Source organism: Aythya ferina (assembly GCF_964211825.1).
Source record: "Aythya ferina genome assembly, chromosome: 15".
NCBI classification, from domain to species: Eukaryota; Metazoa; Chordata; class Aves; order Anseriformes; family Anatidae; genus Aythya; species Aythya ferina.
Genome location: NC_140314.1, coordinates 16,378,078 through 16,393,419, shown reverse-complemented (window position 1 = coordinate 16,393,419; position 15,342 = coordinate 16,378,078). Strand labels below are relative to the sequence as shown.

The window sequence follows — 15,342 nt, the reverse complement described above, 5'->3', positions numbered from 1 at the left end:
TGAATTCTGTTTTTCTCTGATAATCCCTTGTGGTGCCAGGAGCTATGCTAGGAGGTCTGTTTGGTCATTCTGCTTTTACCTTTCATTCAGTCCCATAACTGGCAATGCATGTGGTCAGGACAAGTCTCTACTAACTTGGAAATACAGCAGCTCTTCTTCGCAGCCCACAGCAAATTCAGTGAGTCCTGCAAGACCAAGGAGCACAGAAGAATGTTTTGGAGAGCTGTATGATTGTCCCTTAGCATATAGTTTTCTTCTACATATCTCTATATAGGTAACATATCTTACATCTGTTAGAGTATTTCTGTCCTAGCATAGAGTTGCTATTCTTGAAATTAAAAAAAAACACACGACTTCAATCTTAAACTTTAAATATGAGTCAATCATTTTGAAGTCATCAAGGTTACTAATGGATTGTACTCAGTGTGAACAGGGGAAGTAGAGTTAGGAAATTTGCCTTATAAGAATAATGGACCAAAATCCTCACCCACATCAATATAAATCAGAACTGACTACAATTAAGTAAGGAGAATTGACTCTGTAAAAATTGCTGTGAGAGGAGAGAACAGCATCTGCTTTTTATTTACCTTTGGAAAACTAAATGTTTGAAATGGTCAGTTTGGGCTATATATACTCCAACAGGATTTGGGATTGTCAGAATGAATTAAAATCAGTTTTTATTATGCATGGAGTGTTTTTAATGGTGCACTTATTTTCTTAGTGATGTGTGTTCCACCTTATAAAAAATAAAAATTCAGAACATCAAAGTGTTTACTACAAAATGTGTGTTTTTTTTTTTTTCATATATTTTTTTATACATAAATATATATTGTGCAAGCCAGATAAAGACTTGCAAACATTGGTAATGCACCTAGTATGAAAGCTGTTGCTAATATACCATGTAAATTAGTGTCTCTGTCTCTCTCTCTTGACATGGAAAGACAAATATTGCAAGATTTCTAGGGAACAAAGACACTTGACTCAAAAATTCAAACACAGCTTTATGAGATTCTCTGTTCTTGTTGATAAAAGTTTTGTTTCTTCCCCACCCAGTCATCTTCTGCTTCACCTCCAGTAGGCATCCGTTTACTACAGGAGGTTAAGGAAGGAATGGTTTTTTCAGAAACAACTTATTTCTCAAACTCTCACTAGCTCCCTAGACTCCATTTTGGGTATGCAATGGTTCCCAGAGGATTGAAGTGTGAAGTCAGTGTTCCCTGTGTTTGCCTAGATGAGGAAATTGAGCTGTTCAGATCAATTAACAGGTCTTTGTGATGAGGGTGTTAGAAAGAAGGGATAATTTGGTTTGATTTATACTGTACTTTTGAAACATTAATTTATGCTATTCCAGCAGTGTAAATAAATTGCTGTTGAGGTAAATATGTTGGAGTGAATTCTCCCTGCCCATATTTTAATTTTTTCTGTTTTTATTTATTTATTTATCAACTAGATACTGAGGGAGCTGGAGGTTTCAGCACAGTGTCTCTTTGAGAGCCTCTGGGACCCCTGGCACCCAAAACCCTGGGAGGGATGGTACTGCAGTGGCCCCACTGCCCCTCCATAGGGTGTGCCTTGGGTGCATGGTCTCATGAGCAAGATCAGCCATGTGAGGCACCTAGAAGATGCTCTTCAGAGCAGTGTTTAAGTAGATAGTAAGGAAAAAGTAGGACTGTAGTCACAGTCTCTCTACTCTCTCAGTCAGTCAGATCCCAATGAAGTCAGAAAAAGTTAAAAAGAGCCTTTTCAGGACACTACCAAATCAGTCATTGCTGCCTTTTGCAGTCCACAGCTTCTGAATTGATTTTGCTTGGAAACACTTAGCTTTTTTATGAGGACGTGTTCAGCAAAAAAGTAGGGTGCTAGCTTTGGCTGTGTTAGTCCAAGTGGTGCTTTAGATACTGGGATACTGTTAAGAAATATAAATCTCACTGGGAAGGAGGAATATGTTACCTCCCTGAAACTGTGATAAAGTTGGACCAGAATTCTTGTTAGGTCCATTTCTGGACACTGTCTGTGCTTTCAGTGACCCTGATCTACTACAGAGATGCATGTTCTTTTGCAGGTGTGGAGAACTGAGGGATTTGTTGTGGAGACAATAGTTTTCATCATGTTATTATGAACAATGTGCCTCTCAGTATCCCTGTGTCCTGTCCTAAATCTTTTAGGACTACAGGAGGTACCTAGTAGAGTATAGTCCAGGGTCGATGCAGGGTGGACTTTTTTCCCTGCTTCCCTATTAATATTAATAATATCCTCTCAGCATATGTTTCAGAATTTCTGTTTTTCTTTTAGATTTTTCCTACTCCACAGTTTTACCTTTGGAATAATTTTTAAAACTATTAACTAGCAAAATTTACATTATTAGCAGGATCAGTGCTGGAAAATAAAAAGAAACTGAACATGAAGGAATGAATATCTGCTCCCTCAGTGGTTCTAGCACTTGAAACTTTAAGGATGTGTTATACCACCTGGAGGAGGATATAAGGTGCTTAATGATAGTTATGTATAAAAATCTTCATGGCTGAATGGTATTCACAGCAAATCCATGAACAAAGACTGTTTTGATTCATGTCTAGTTGCAAAACAAAACAAAACAAATTAAAAAAATCACTGAGGAGCAGATCTTATTTTCTGCCCATCACTTTGCCCCATTGTTCCACTATACCGAAGACATATTCTTTGGCTGATCTGGCATGGACCAGCAGAACCCAAATGTTATTTTAATATAGTCTTTTTTTTTGAGGGGAAGGTCCAACAATCCTAATATATAAATATATATATATGTATATATAAACTCACACACAGATCTGAAATCTTTTAACTCTTTTGGGTTGTGATTTAATTTTCTTTATACACAAGTTGTGTTCTATTTTGTTGTCAGGCCAACTCAATTTCCCCCCTTCTGCTTGCTGTGTGTTAGGTTCCTCTAGCAACCGCTTCATGCCAATTCAGGAAAAGAAAATGCTTCCTGGAAGGCTGGGTGTTGGGAGAGGTGTACAGCACTGCGGAGACAGAGAGACTGGAAACTGTACCATACAGACTCATTTAAAGTGTGTGCCAGAGAAAAAAAAAAAAAGTGATATTTGCACCAATTTGTATTTCTCATTAAGTGCTTCCTGGGCCTTCATGGTGCTGCAATAGAAACCAAAAACAACAAAAAGGAATATTTTCTATAGCTGTGTTAAGTGAAGCCAGTGGGATTGGTTTAGTGGGAAAAGAATAAACCATGTTTGTTTCCAGCAGTTTGAAATCCAGGACTGTACTGATGACAGCTAATACATGTATATTTTCATTATTTCATTTTCCTGGTTTCATACAATATTGCCTTTAAAATTAATATTGACATTTAATGTCTGTGGAAATAGCTATCAATATACAGAAGATTAAATAAAGCAATAGAAAGAGTGCGAACTGCAACTGATAGAATAGCTGGTATCCCTTTAAATAAAACTCAGAACAATATTTTCTGCTGCACACTACTTCCTCAGCACTCTGACCTTGATACCGGATACAGCAGGTGTAGGTTATTCTGTATATTATCCATTGTTCTCATGTGCACCTAGAAAAACTTGTTTCTTAAAAGAGACCCTTACACTTCCCCGCCTCCCCTCCTCTGCAGCTTAAGTTATCCAGTGTTATGCTTACAGTTATGACAAGTATACAGCCACTGATACACAGGACCTGGCTCAGGAAGGTGCAGCAAATAAAACCAAGTGACTGGACAATAAAACGTCAGATGAAATTCAATGTGAGCAAATGTGAAGTAAAGCACATGGGAAAGAAACATTACCATTATTACCTTTGACTTAATTCTGTGTGAGTTAAAAAATAAAATAAAATAAAATAAAATAAAATAAAATAAAATAAAATAAAATAAAATAAAATAAAATAAAATAAAATAAAATAAAATAAAACTTCAATCTCTTTCACAGGTCTGTAGAGAGGACTCAGAAGAGGAAAGCAAGCAAGAAGGTAATTTCTCTTGAAGAGCATTTCAGGTACCCGCCATTTCAATTGGGCTCTTTGTCTCGGAAGGGAGTGTCTAGCAAGATGAGCAGAGCTTGGGAGTCAAGGCAGAGTCTGATATGGTTTGAAGGTTCAGGTATGTAAGCAGAGGTATCTCTAGTGGTGCTCAATCTTCATGAGCATTCAATTCTTTGCAGATTGTTCTCCTAAAACCTGCAGTGTAAGTTCTTCCTTATTGCTCATAAAGTTATGATCTAGCATTGCTGGAAGATGTTGGCTGTCCTATTGCCTTTGAATATATGAATATATCAGATGAGATCCATACTGTCTGATCCAAAACTGACAGACAACAGTGGGAATATCTGCCATCAATGAAAAAGTGCGTTTTTTTTTTTTTTCTTCCCTGTATTCATAATGAACAGGAAGTACATGCTTTTAGACTGATTTTGCAGAATAATTCTAATGTGCAGAAGAAAAACATATTGAGTAGCTGTGAAGACACAACCAGTATTTTTGTCTGCCATGTCTTTTATCTACAGGTATTGCACAGTAGTTGAACAACAGCTCACTAACAGCTAAACCTCTAAAAACAAATTACACTAGTTTTTAGTAGATCAATTCAACAGTTTCCAAATCTTATTTCAATTATAGATAGAAATCCTGAAAACCAGGGAAAAAGCCACTGGCATTACAGGGACTTAAATTTATATTCCACTGAGTCTTGATGAAACCTACAACATTAACTTTTTTTCTCCTTCAGTGACCTTAGTGGTGGCTTTTAGTTTCACCATCAGATTAAAGGGTAATATCCTTAACAATGTTAGTCCTGGCCCTTAAATGAAATACAGAGGGTTGTGCATATAGGTTTCTAGCATCTTTATCTCTGTATCTATACCTCACATAAGTGTGAAGTGGAGGATTGAACAAAGACAACTGTTTCCAGGAAGAAGTATTTTCAGGCTTTCAAAGAACAGAACTTTGAGACTTATGATTTCTAAAATGCCTTCAATGTTTAGTACTGAATTTTTGTCTCACTTTTTTAATTACTACATCAAAAGTGCAGGTGCAAAATGTAAGTTCCGAATTTCTGCATTGAGTAAATGAGAATTTCATAGCTTCACACACTGAGAATCCTCAGTCAAGAATCTGTATGATGCAGGATCAGCCTGTCTGCAGCCTCTTTCAGAGGCCCAATACAGCTTGGCCAGCTGCAAGGTGGAGTCCATGAGGTTGCAGTGGTGTGCCACTTCTGCACTTGAGCAAGCTCATGAAGTCACTCTAAAGCAAAGTGTATTTGGATGAAGCCTGCCAGGTTCTCAGGTATCTTGGGTGCAGGTAGGACAAATGCAGAACTTTGGGGAAAAAAAAAAGCACAGATTTGCTTTAAAGTTAGATTCCTCTTGAAGTCCAGGTGTTTTTTACTTCACTTGCTTAAAAATCTTTTATCTGGGGGATAGAGCTTGGATGCAGCTACTATTAAAGAAAAGTCTTTTTTTTGTGTGTGTGCTAACACATAAAGGTAGATTAGGAATAAGGAAAAGATAAGATAACTCTCAGATAAGGAACTCTGCCCAAGGATTGTATTGTGTGGTGGCTCTGCTTGTGATTTGAACCGTACCCTGAAATACTTACTTGCTTCTTGCTTCAGATCACGTCCCAATCTATTATAAAGCAGCACATTCCCACTGCAAAAGCTTTGCAAGCTTTTGCTGACAGCTACAAGAATAGTTCAGAGCTGCTCTGAGCAAGGGATCCTTTTCTGAAGGAGTATGTTTCTGTGGGAAGTTTCAGCAGGAACTGAAGGCAGAATGTCCTTGTGTGGTTGCCTAGCATAAAGGGAGGGGTGTTGCTCTGCCAAACACGTACAGTAATCCATGCAAAAAAAAAAAATATCGCACAGATATTTTTGAAAATGTATGAAAAATATATGTGCAATATGTCACCTTTCCAGGCGTGATGCCAGTGTACTGAGTTCTTCTGGGCTTTTGTCTTCTGCAGAACATCATAAATTAGAAAAGCAAAGGCAAAACAAGAAAAAAGAAAAGGAGGGAAAAGCAGTGGGGACAGCAGAACTAAAGAAATATCTGGGGAAATGTAATTGTAATGTTATAATCTGACTGTAAACTTCTCCCTTTAAAAAGATCACAGCATTTTAAATTAAGAGTCAATGGATTCATGATCATGCATTGAAAAGTTAGAAATTGCCAGTGTTATGAATGCCTGCTGAAACTTAATTCTTCCCCCACTCTATCTGATCTAGTCTCTAACTCCACACTGTGTTTGCAGTGCTCCTTGCAGTGGAGAAGTTGCACACAGAAGCAGATAGAAGGAAGATTTCTTGGCCTTCTCTAATTCTGGCATGTGTTAACTTTCAATTGGGTGACTTTGCCGCGTCCTTTAATGTAGCTATTTTTGTGTGTGTTTGTATAAATTAAAAATAGGTCTATAGAAATAACTTTAAAACCCTGGAGTATTTAATAGCAAGCAATTCCATTTTATAAAACATTTATAACAACTTATAAAATGTAATCAACAGAGAATTGTGCCCCCGCCTTTGAATTCTTTAGGTCGTTTTAAAAATAATACCTTAAGGAGGTTGGAAATGGCAGCATGAAGTGTTTCTTTTCCATTCAGTAGCTACTAAAATAAATATTTCCAACTGTATTAAAAATATGAAAAAGCTATCACTGTTGCTTGTACTTGAGCTGTGTGAAAGCACCTTCATTTGATGGGATAATTACCTTGACATACATAAACATAATTTATTTTACTGAGATTTAAAGATTAAACACCAGACTTCCAAATGAGGTCTTGATGATATATACTGTTTCACTGTGCCTACATTCAGAGGTGTTCATTACAAGTTATGAGAAATGTTAAATGTTCTGGTTTTACCTCACTGTTATTTCATGTTACTTTTTATTTTCAGTAGGTAGTAAACACTATAGTAAATGTCCAGCATAAGGAAGCTGTGAAGTAACATTAAAAAAAAAATCATTTAAAAACCTATAAATTGCAAAAGCTTGGTAAATCATGGAATGTAGTTGAAAATGTGTTACAAACCAATAAAATTTGATTCAATAATTAAATTTATATAATCATTGGAGATTATTAAAAAAGTGACCAGTTTTTAATATTTTTAGGGGAATTAAAATGTATTTCGCCAATCAGTATTTGTCTAGGAAAATTGTTGATGAAGGGTTATTTTTGGAATATCAAAAGGTAATAGCAATGATCCAGTTTTAATTTCTCCATATTGAAGCATAAAAGTAGTGACCAAAATGAAAATAATCCTAAAAAATACTTTGGCCTCAAAATAATGTTTCACCTGGAAACAAGATAAGTAAATAAATAACTTCTTGCTAAAATCTCTTTGTTAGGCTTGCTTGTCACAAGAGTATCATCTTTGTCAAACAGAGCAGTTGAGTAGAATGAATCCTGGCATTACACTCCCAGCTCTTCGCATAAAGCCACAGGGTAAATCTGTAGCAAAAGAACAGATTCCCCCAGCTGTGATGTCTGATTATATGCTGCACTCCAAAAATTATATTGATGCTTTGCTTAAGCAAGATAACAAAATATAGCTATAATATAAAGTCAGACATAGATACCCAATACAAATAGGCTTACGTAATAAAATATTTAATTTCTCTTTATGTGCACAACTTTTTTGCTTTCACAATATGCATATTTGTAAATAATGAATTTTAATGAATGAATCCTAATTACTGTAGATCAAAACAAGCTTCTGGAAGTTTAGAATCAGATTTTAAGCAGAGCTTGCTGACATTAATGTGGGACATATTTTAGATAATATTCCTTGTGCACCTAAACTTTACAACATTGCTGGCATTATTGTCATGCCATCTATTAATTCTATGATCTCTAGGGATGATTTACACACGATATACAATGGAGATGTGTTAGAAAAATATGCTTGGTAGCCCTGACCTCTGTACAGTTCTGTGGAAATGTCTTATGTGGGGGGGATGAAGGAGCAGTTAGACACCCAGATTTGACAGACTGCTACTTGCTCCTGTTACACTGTTGTATACATGTTTGATTAAACTGGTCCTGCCGAAAAACATTATACAATAGGTGGGTTTTCCTGTGCTTTTCCTCTTTCTGCTGTTTGCTTGTGGATAACAAATACCTTTTCCATCTCACTTTCCATCAGATTATTGTTGGTCCTGCCACTAATATCAGTATGATCAGGGTGATGCCACAGCTGTCCTTGGTCCTAGTTATCAGGCCAAAAATAACAGCACAATCCAGCGGTGCCAAGATTATAGCAAGCTCTAATGACATATGTTATGTTGGGAAATTAATGCTGAGACTCTGAATATGGATGATAATAATAGTTCTTAGGATGATGCTGGTGGTGGTGGTACAGTACAAAAATGTTCTCTGTCCTTCAGAACTCCACAGGTATATAACTGGGTTGTCACTGTTGGGATGTTGGTTTGCATTTGGAAATCTCCTTATCAAATGCAAAACTGGTCTGAGTGTTTGTAAATACAATCTAGGCCAGTTCCCAATGGGCATCATCATAAAACCAAATCACACTGCAGAGCTGGTACAGATAATAGCCTTTGTTCAGGGTAGGGCTTGTGTGCATAGTGTTGGGGACTGAAAAATGCGAGTTACTTAAAAGCTATATATATATATATATGTATATTTATATATTTAAAGTAAAAATCATTGCAAGACTTTTGCTGCCCTAGAAAGGCATAAATTGAGAGAATAAATTCAACAGCCTGTATTAGTTTAACAGTAAGTGGAGAATGGCTATGAATTTGCTGTATGTCCAGAAGAATATTACACAACTGGGCTGCTCTTCCAATGTAGTCCCAGGTTCATTCTGTACAATTGTTCAGCATGGACATTCAGGGTTTCTATTCTGATTTGAGATAAATCTTCTACTCTACAGTGCTTGGAATCCATTTTCACTTATCATATATCTCAAATCTTCTGATACAGTCAGGAAGGCTTCTTTCATAGAATCATAGAATCATAGAATATCCTGAGTTGGAAGGGACCCTTAAGGATCATCAAGTCCAACTCTTGACACCGGACAGGTCTACCCAAAAGTTCAGACCATGTGCCTAAGTTCACAGTCCAATCTCTTCTTAAATTCAGACAGGCTCGGTGCAGTGACCACTTCCCTGGGGAGCCTGTTCCAGTGTGCAACCACCCTCTCTGTGAAGAACCCCCTCCTGACGTCCAGCCTAAATTTCCCCTGCCTCAGCTTAACCCCATTCCCGCGGGTCCTGTCACTAGTGTTACTAGTGACTAGTGTTACTAGTGACTAGTGTTCTTTCAATTGGATCAGATTTAACAGTTCCACAGATTCATCACAAAACCAGGAAAGTTGTCATTTGGCATTCTATACAGTTTTGCCAGGTATGTTTACTGCATACCATTTTACTGCACAGAGCAGAATTGTGTTATACCAGCTAACACTCCTTTAACAGTGCATGGAGGTTTGTAGTTTGCTCATAAGCTAACTGCCATCCTGCAAGTCAACAGTTAAGAGCAAAAGGAAAAAAGGGTAAGAATTTACATCAGCAGGTATTTAAAGAATAATATGTCACAGGACTACTACATCTTGGCTACCATCTTTTTCCTGGACTCTTTTAATGGCTCTGTCTAGCCCTTTAATAGCTGAGCAACCTTTTTAAGGTTTATCATAATCATAAAAGCATGTTTGTTACCACTGTCCAGAAGCTGGAGGGTATATTTAGGGACAACACATAAAAACAGAGAAGCAAGTGATTTCATCTTAGAAATAACATAAAACGTCCTTTATTGTTTTATGACAGGTCTTATGCAACGGGTCTCAGAGGATCTATTTATGCATCTCCAGAGCTGAGCCAGACATCTCCAAGCTTCCCCAGCGGAGGGCAATTGCTGGATTAGGTAAGGGAACTTTCCACCATCTCTTCTGGGAGATCTGGTCACATCAGGTAGGTTGGAGGACAGTTATTTGTAGCATCTCATGCTGGGATGCTCCAAACTGAATACATTTGGTGTGGGAGGAGGTGAAGCAGTGCACCTGGAGTACTCCCAAAGAACAACTGTAGTGGAAAGATGCTCTGACTTCACAGAATGGCAGATGAAACAGGGTGAAGCAAAACACTATAAGGACAGCAAAGTTATGCTAAATCTACTTATAGATCCAGTATAGAAAAAGTCCAGTCATTTCTGATACAAACACTCAATGACCTGATACATAACTAAGCTTTAAATTTGTATTTTTATTCACTTTTCTCCATTCCTTAGCACTTTCAAGCTTTAGAATCTATTATAAACTCATTGAGAAGAAGAGGGAATGATTTTCTTTCTGGACAAGTACTAAAAATACCAGCACAATCACTTGCAGTTTACAATTAACCACCTTTCAAGGTTTTTTTTTCAAAAAAAAAAAAAAATCTAGTCAATTGCTTCTTGCTTCTCTTCAAGTGGCAATTAGCTGAAAAGAGCCCTCTACAATGAATCTTAGGAGTAATACTAGAAGTAGGGGAAAGATACTGGATAAAGCAGGTTGACTACATTAGAAATAATTTTCTTGGTTTCCTTCATTATCTCCATGTAATTCTTGCAGGAACTGTATTAATAAAAAACAGGAATTTTCTGACCTAGCAGTGATGTATAGTAGAAAAATAAATAGCAGTGAGACCCTCTGGGATGCTTTCCTCAGCTATGGCAAATTAGTATAACTCTGCCAAAGTTGTATTAAATTAGATCACCTGAAGATCTGCTTTTAATACTTGTCTTACTGGGTGCAGCTCACTATTAGCTTTTTAAGTTATGAGGAAGCAACTTACTAGTCAAATGAAGAATATTTTTGATGTGTAAAATTTCCCCTTTTTCAGCCATGGCAAAAAAAAAAAAAAAATCCAAAGTCACAAAATAGTAATGCAAGAAATGAGTAAACTCAGAGAGATGGAAAAATGTCTCCTTAGCAGTTGTTTTCCATCCCCTTAACTGTACAAAATAAAGCATTATAGTTGTCATGTAGATGAGGCCATAAAAATCTCCCATCCAGAGGACTTGCTGCACAAGTCCTTGAAGAATACTTGGTGCAGAAAACGGTCTTTCTAGGCATAATATTTTAATTCCAGCCCAATTATTGTTGCAGGATGATGCTAAAGTGAAGCTCAGAATATTGCATTGGGATCACTGTATCCACAGATCTATTTCTAAAACTGCCATTTTTTTAATAGGAGCACATGTAAAATACAAGTTACAGACTTAATATCTGCAAGTTCATGGCTTGCTTCCAAGGCAGATTACTTCTCCTAACATTTGTATCATTCTTCTTATATAATGTAACAACAAAGCATTAATCATGCATATATCAATATTTAATGATTATGAGGTTAATGCCTGCAAAGCACTTTAGAGATAAAAAGAGCTCTGTAAATCTAGATGTAGGATATTTACTCCTTGCTTTATCTTAGTTGCATGCAAAAGGGTTGAGATACAGCTTATTTTATCTAGAAAGGCAGGTACCCAGAAATTCAAATCTAAGTGAAATATCCAGTTCAGACTCACTGAACTCTATGTCAGTCTTTTCATTACCTTCAACCATTTTGGAACAGACTTTTGCACTATGGAAACATTTTTATAGTAATGACTATAAAAGACTATACAGCACAAACCTCACAATCTAGGTTAAATTAATTTAGAACCAGGATTGGTAGCATTTGGCCAACTAATTAAAACTGATGCTGTAGATGCATCTGCTGCATTGTGTAATTCCATAAATGAAAATTTACTCTTTAATAAAAGACTAAGGGAAGAGGATGGTTCTATAAAGGAAAGAAAGAAAGCAAACAAAATTTGATCCTGCATGTTAGCATTGCTAAAAAATCCGTATAGCCCCTTTAAAGTGATGGGTGAATCACAGTCACTGTTCCCTTGCTATCCCCTTTTTACTGAAGAGTTTCTTTTGGACAGGTGAGCAAGAGCTGAATGACAACTTAAAATCTGTTGCTGAATAGATAAGAGGCTTCTGTATGTGTACTCCTGAGTCTGGCCAATAGCAATAACTGTGTAAGAGGAACTCCTAAGAAGGAAAATGGTTCTCCCAGGTCTTGTTTGCTGCTTATATGTTTTGTTTCTGTGTGTTAGGGGAATTGTTCAGGCTTAAGTAAGAGATGAAGTGTAGCAAAAATTGTTTCCTTAAGGTCATTTATGTCAATTACGACATTAATGTCAGTCACCTACTGGCACACAGCACTTTTCTCAGCCATTGGAAAAATTGATGAGAAAACATCCAAATCATATGTTCTGGGATAAGAAAAATAGGAGCTGGCTGACAAAACTCAGAAGTAGTAGGGTGGGAATAACTGTGAACGCTGCCGAATATGCAAATGGAAAACAAGCAAACTATAATTACATTTAGTAAGAGAACACCAGGGTGGCCTGGAAAGCTGAAGGGCAGGTTTTGTCTCCTGATGTTGCTGTATGCTTGAACTGTGGCTGAGCAGCAAAGAGAGCTGCTGTCTCGTGGAGACTGGTGCAAACCACTGCCACCTGTAGAGCAGGGCTGTGCATGTTAGCAAACATAAGTGTGACAGTAAACAATACTCTGGCAAGGGAGGAAGATATTCAGTCAAGACAACTGTGAGCAAAAGCACAGATTTATTATTATTGTTGTTGTTGTTTCCTAAGGATGATTGGGAAAAAAAATCTTCATTTGATGAAACTTTGCTAAGGAACACCTAGTAGGGGAGCACAACTAGAGAAGGCAGGTAAAATATTTTTAGTTCATTAAGTCTGACATGGATTAAAAATAGGGCCTGTAATTTCTTGGCTGACATAATTTTCTTATGGTTTGCAGACACACATAATAGGTACGTTCTCTCCAAACCCTCTGTCTGTTGCCCAGCTATGATAGTGGAGAAAGGCTGTCAGGCAACTCAGTGAAGGCAGCTAGCAGTCCTGCTGAAGGCAATGGGGAAAAGTAACACCTTGAATCAATCATCAGTCTCCCTGTGTTGAATACCCATAATGTTTTAAGTGCAGGATGCTGATTAGTGTCATCTGGGACCGAGGGCTGATGTTGCTTGGCTATAATTACTTTAAGACTCTTCTCCTGCTCAGAACTCAGTACTCTGGCTGTAGGAGGCAAAACAATTACCAAGAATGCAGGAGGCTGCTATTTAAATCTATTTACATAATTTTGCTATGTTTTTCTTAAAATATTTCTGTGTAATTGAGGAACCCTTTCATTGTTTAGCCTTCGCTAGAGCTATCATGGCAATATTCCTTGAAAGTTAGCTTGCTGCATTTGCAAGGACATCACTGATGACCTATTAGCTGGTGTCTGTACCAGGGGAGCAGCCTGCAAGCCCTGGCAAGTGGGGTTTCTCAGTAGGCAGCTCTCCGTGCTACTACTGTGCAAATACCCTCATTCTCTTCTTCTGTCACCAGCATTCATGTAGCACAGACCAGCTTGTGATGGAGAACGTGCAGATTCGCAGCCTTCCCTGCATTGCTCCAGTCAAACAGCAGTGTGCTTTGTGTTCTTGCCTGATACTTCTGACTTCAAGAGTCAAAAAAAAAAATAATAATGGTACCACTTAAATATTGCAGCTTGGGGATTGTTGGTTGTGTTTTGTTGTTGTTGTTTGTTTAGTTTTGTTTTCATTTTAATTTGTCTGATTTTTTTAAAAATTATTTTTATTTTTTTTATTCCTGATACAAAGCTCGGTGCTTTTTTTCTGGAAGGCTGAAATCATGCAAGCTGTCAAGTCTTCACATGTTGTTGAGAAGTGGGACCTCAAGAAGCAATGGTGCTGTGAGAAGAACTGGCAATGCCGTGGTGTCCTGTACCGAGCCCTTACCAGAAACCCTACAGCTCTGCCACACTGAAGCCCAAGGGGACCTGATCTGAAGCTGCCAATAAGCCAGCCTAGCTGCTGCTTCTGAGCAGACATGGTCCTAGACAAGTTTCGCTTTCTATCAAGGACAACCTGCTAAAGACATCTCTGACTTTACAGATGATACCTCTGAGAGTATTTTGGTGGGGTAAAGAGAGCATATGAAGGTATATATTCCCAGAGCTGTCCCCTGCCTAGGCACTGCCTGGCTTTGCTTTACCTCGACTCTCTGATGACTGCCAAGACATCTTATTTTGCAGCTGAATCTGTCCAGGTCTTTTCCTTTTCAGAGAACTCAAAAAGATAACTAAAAGACTTCTACATTGAAATAGCCAGTCTTTATCAATATATAGCCATCTAATTACAAATAATTATCTTCTTAAGACAGACTAGAATATTTATTTTTGTAGATAGGCTGTTTGCACCATAGGCAGAGTGAGACTTATCAGAATTGTTGTGTCACCACAAGCCATGGTGGTAGGACCCTCATAAACATTGCATTCAGTGAAAGCTGCAGGGAGCAGCAGGATGAAGCAGTATCCTCTGTGACACTGTCAGAGTAACCAAAGAAAAGCTTCAGGTTTTGTTGCTTTCAAAGTAACACTTCCACAAGTCTAAATCCCCAGCTCCCATTTTCCAGCCTCAGATCTTGGTGAGCTGTGTGGATTCAGACCCCATACAGGGGAGTGTGATGCTAAAATCCCTGAGCCACCACTTCTGTGAGTGAAGCAGACACCATGCTGTCTGATGTGCAGACAGGTGGCACATGGCAACACATGCTGATGCTGGGAACAGACACCAGCAGTGGAGCAGCACTGTGCTGCAGAGAAAAAGTCTTTGCTCATCAGTACCTTCTCAGCTGTGTCAGCATGCTCTTAATGCTCCCATATTATTAAGGCAAGTGTGATTTTTTTCTCTGTCAGGTTTCCTGCTCCAGGTGAGAAATGGTGAAGGTTGTATGAAAGAAAACAGCACCCAACTGATCGACCCCTTCTGAACAGTTAGCAGTGAGATGCATGGGATGTTTGAACTACCCCTTTCCACAACTTCCTCCCCCTGCTTTGCTTCAGCCCACAGCTCGGTGAGTTCCATATCACTGTGCTGAGCCTCTGGTCACCCTTGCAACCCAGCCAGGAGGCCGTCTGATGTGGCAACACCAGCTGAGCTCTGCTTTGCAGCTGGCATCAAGACAAATAAGGGGCCTGTAGAGAAGGCCCTTGTGTGTACTACTGGGCTGGTGGGGCCAGAATCCTTCCCTGGGGGTAAATGGTTATAGGTGGTGGGCTGAGGTCAACTGCATGAAGTTTAACAAGGCCAAGTGCCGGGTCCTGCACCTGGGGCACAATAACCCCAAGCAGAGCTACAGGCTGGGAGATGAGTGGTTGGAGAGAAGAACCTGGGAGTGATGGTTGATAGTTGGCTGAATATGAGCCAGCAGTGTGCTCAGGTGGCCAAGAAGGCCAACAGCATCCTGGCTTGCATAAGA

General features: G+C 38.4%; 1 protein-coding gene across 3 annotated transcripts in view; it reads left to right on the top strand.

Annotated features, from left to right (window-relative positions):
* LOC311445137 (uncharacterized protein) overlaps positions 1-14,409 on the top strand; it is a 64,074-nt gene extending 49,665 nt beyond the window's left edge. The window contains exons 2-5 of one of the 3 annotated variants that reach the window (XM_084536887.1): positions 2,921-3,050; positions 3,933-3,972; positions 9,789-9,885; positions 13,683-14,409. In XM_084536887.1, the coding sequence (XP_084393013.1) occupies positions 2,941-3,050; positions 3,933-3,972; positions 9,789-9,885; positions 13,683-13,870 (435 nt within the window). In that variant the 5' untranslated portion in view covers positions 2,921-2,940 and the 3' untranslated portion in view covers positions 13,871-14,409. Of the gene's footprint in view, positions 1-2,920; positions 3,051-3,932; positions 3,973-9,788; positions 9,886-13,075; positions 13,550-13,682 lie in introns of those variants that run through there. The other 2 variants (XR_014698230.1, XR_014698231.1) reach the window with 2 other exon arrangements.
* Positions 14,410-15,342: the final 933 nt, after the last annotated feature.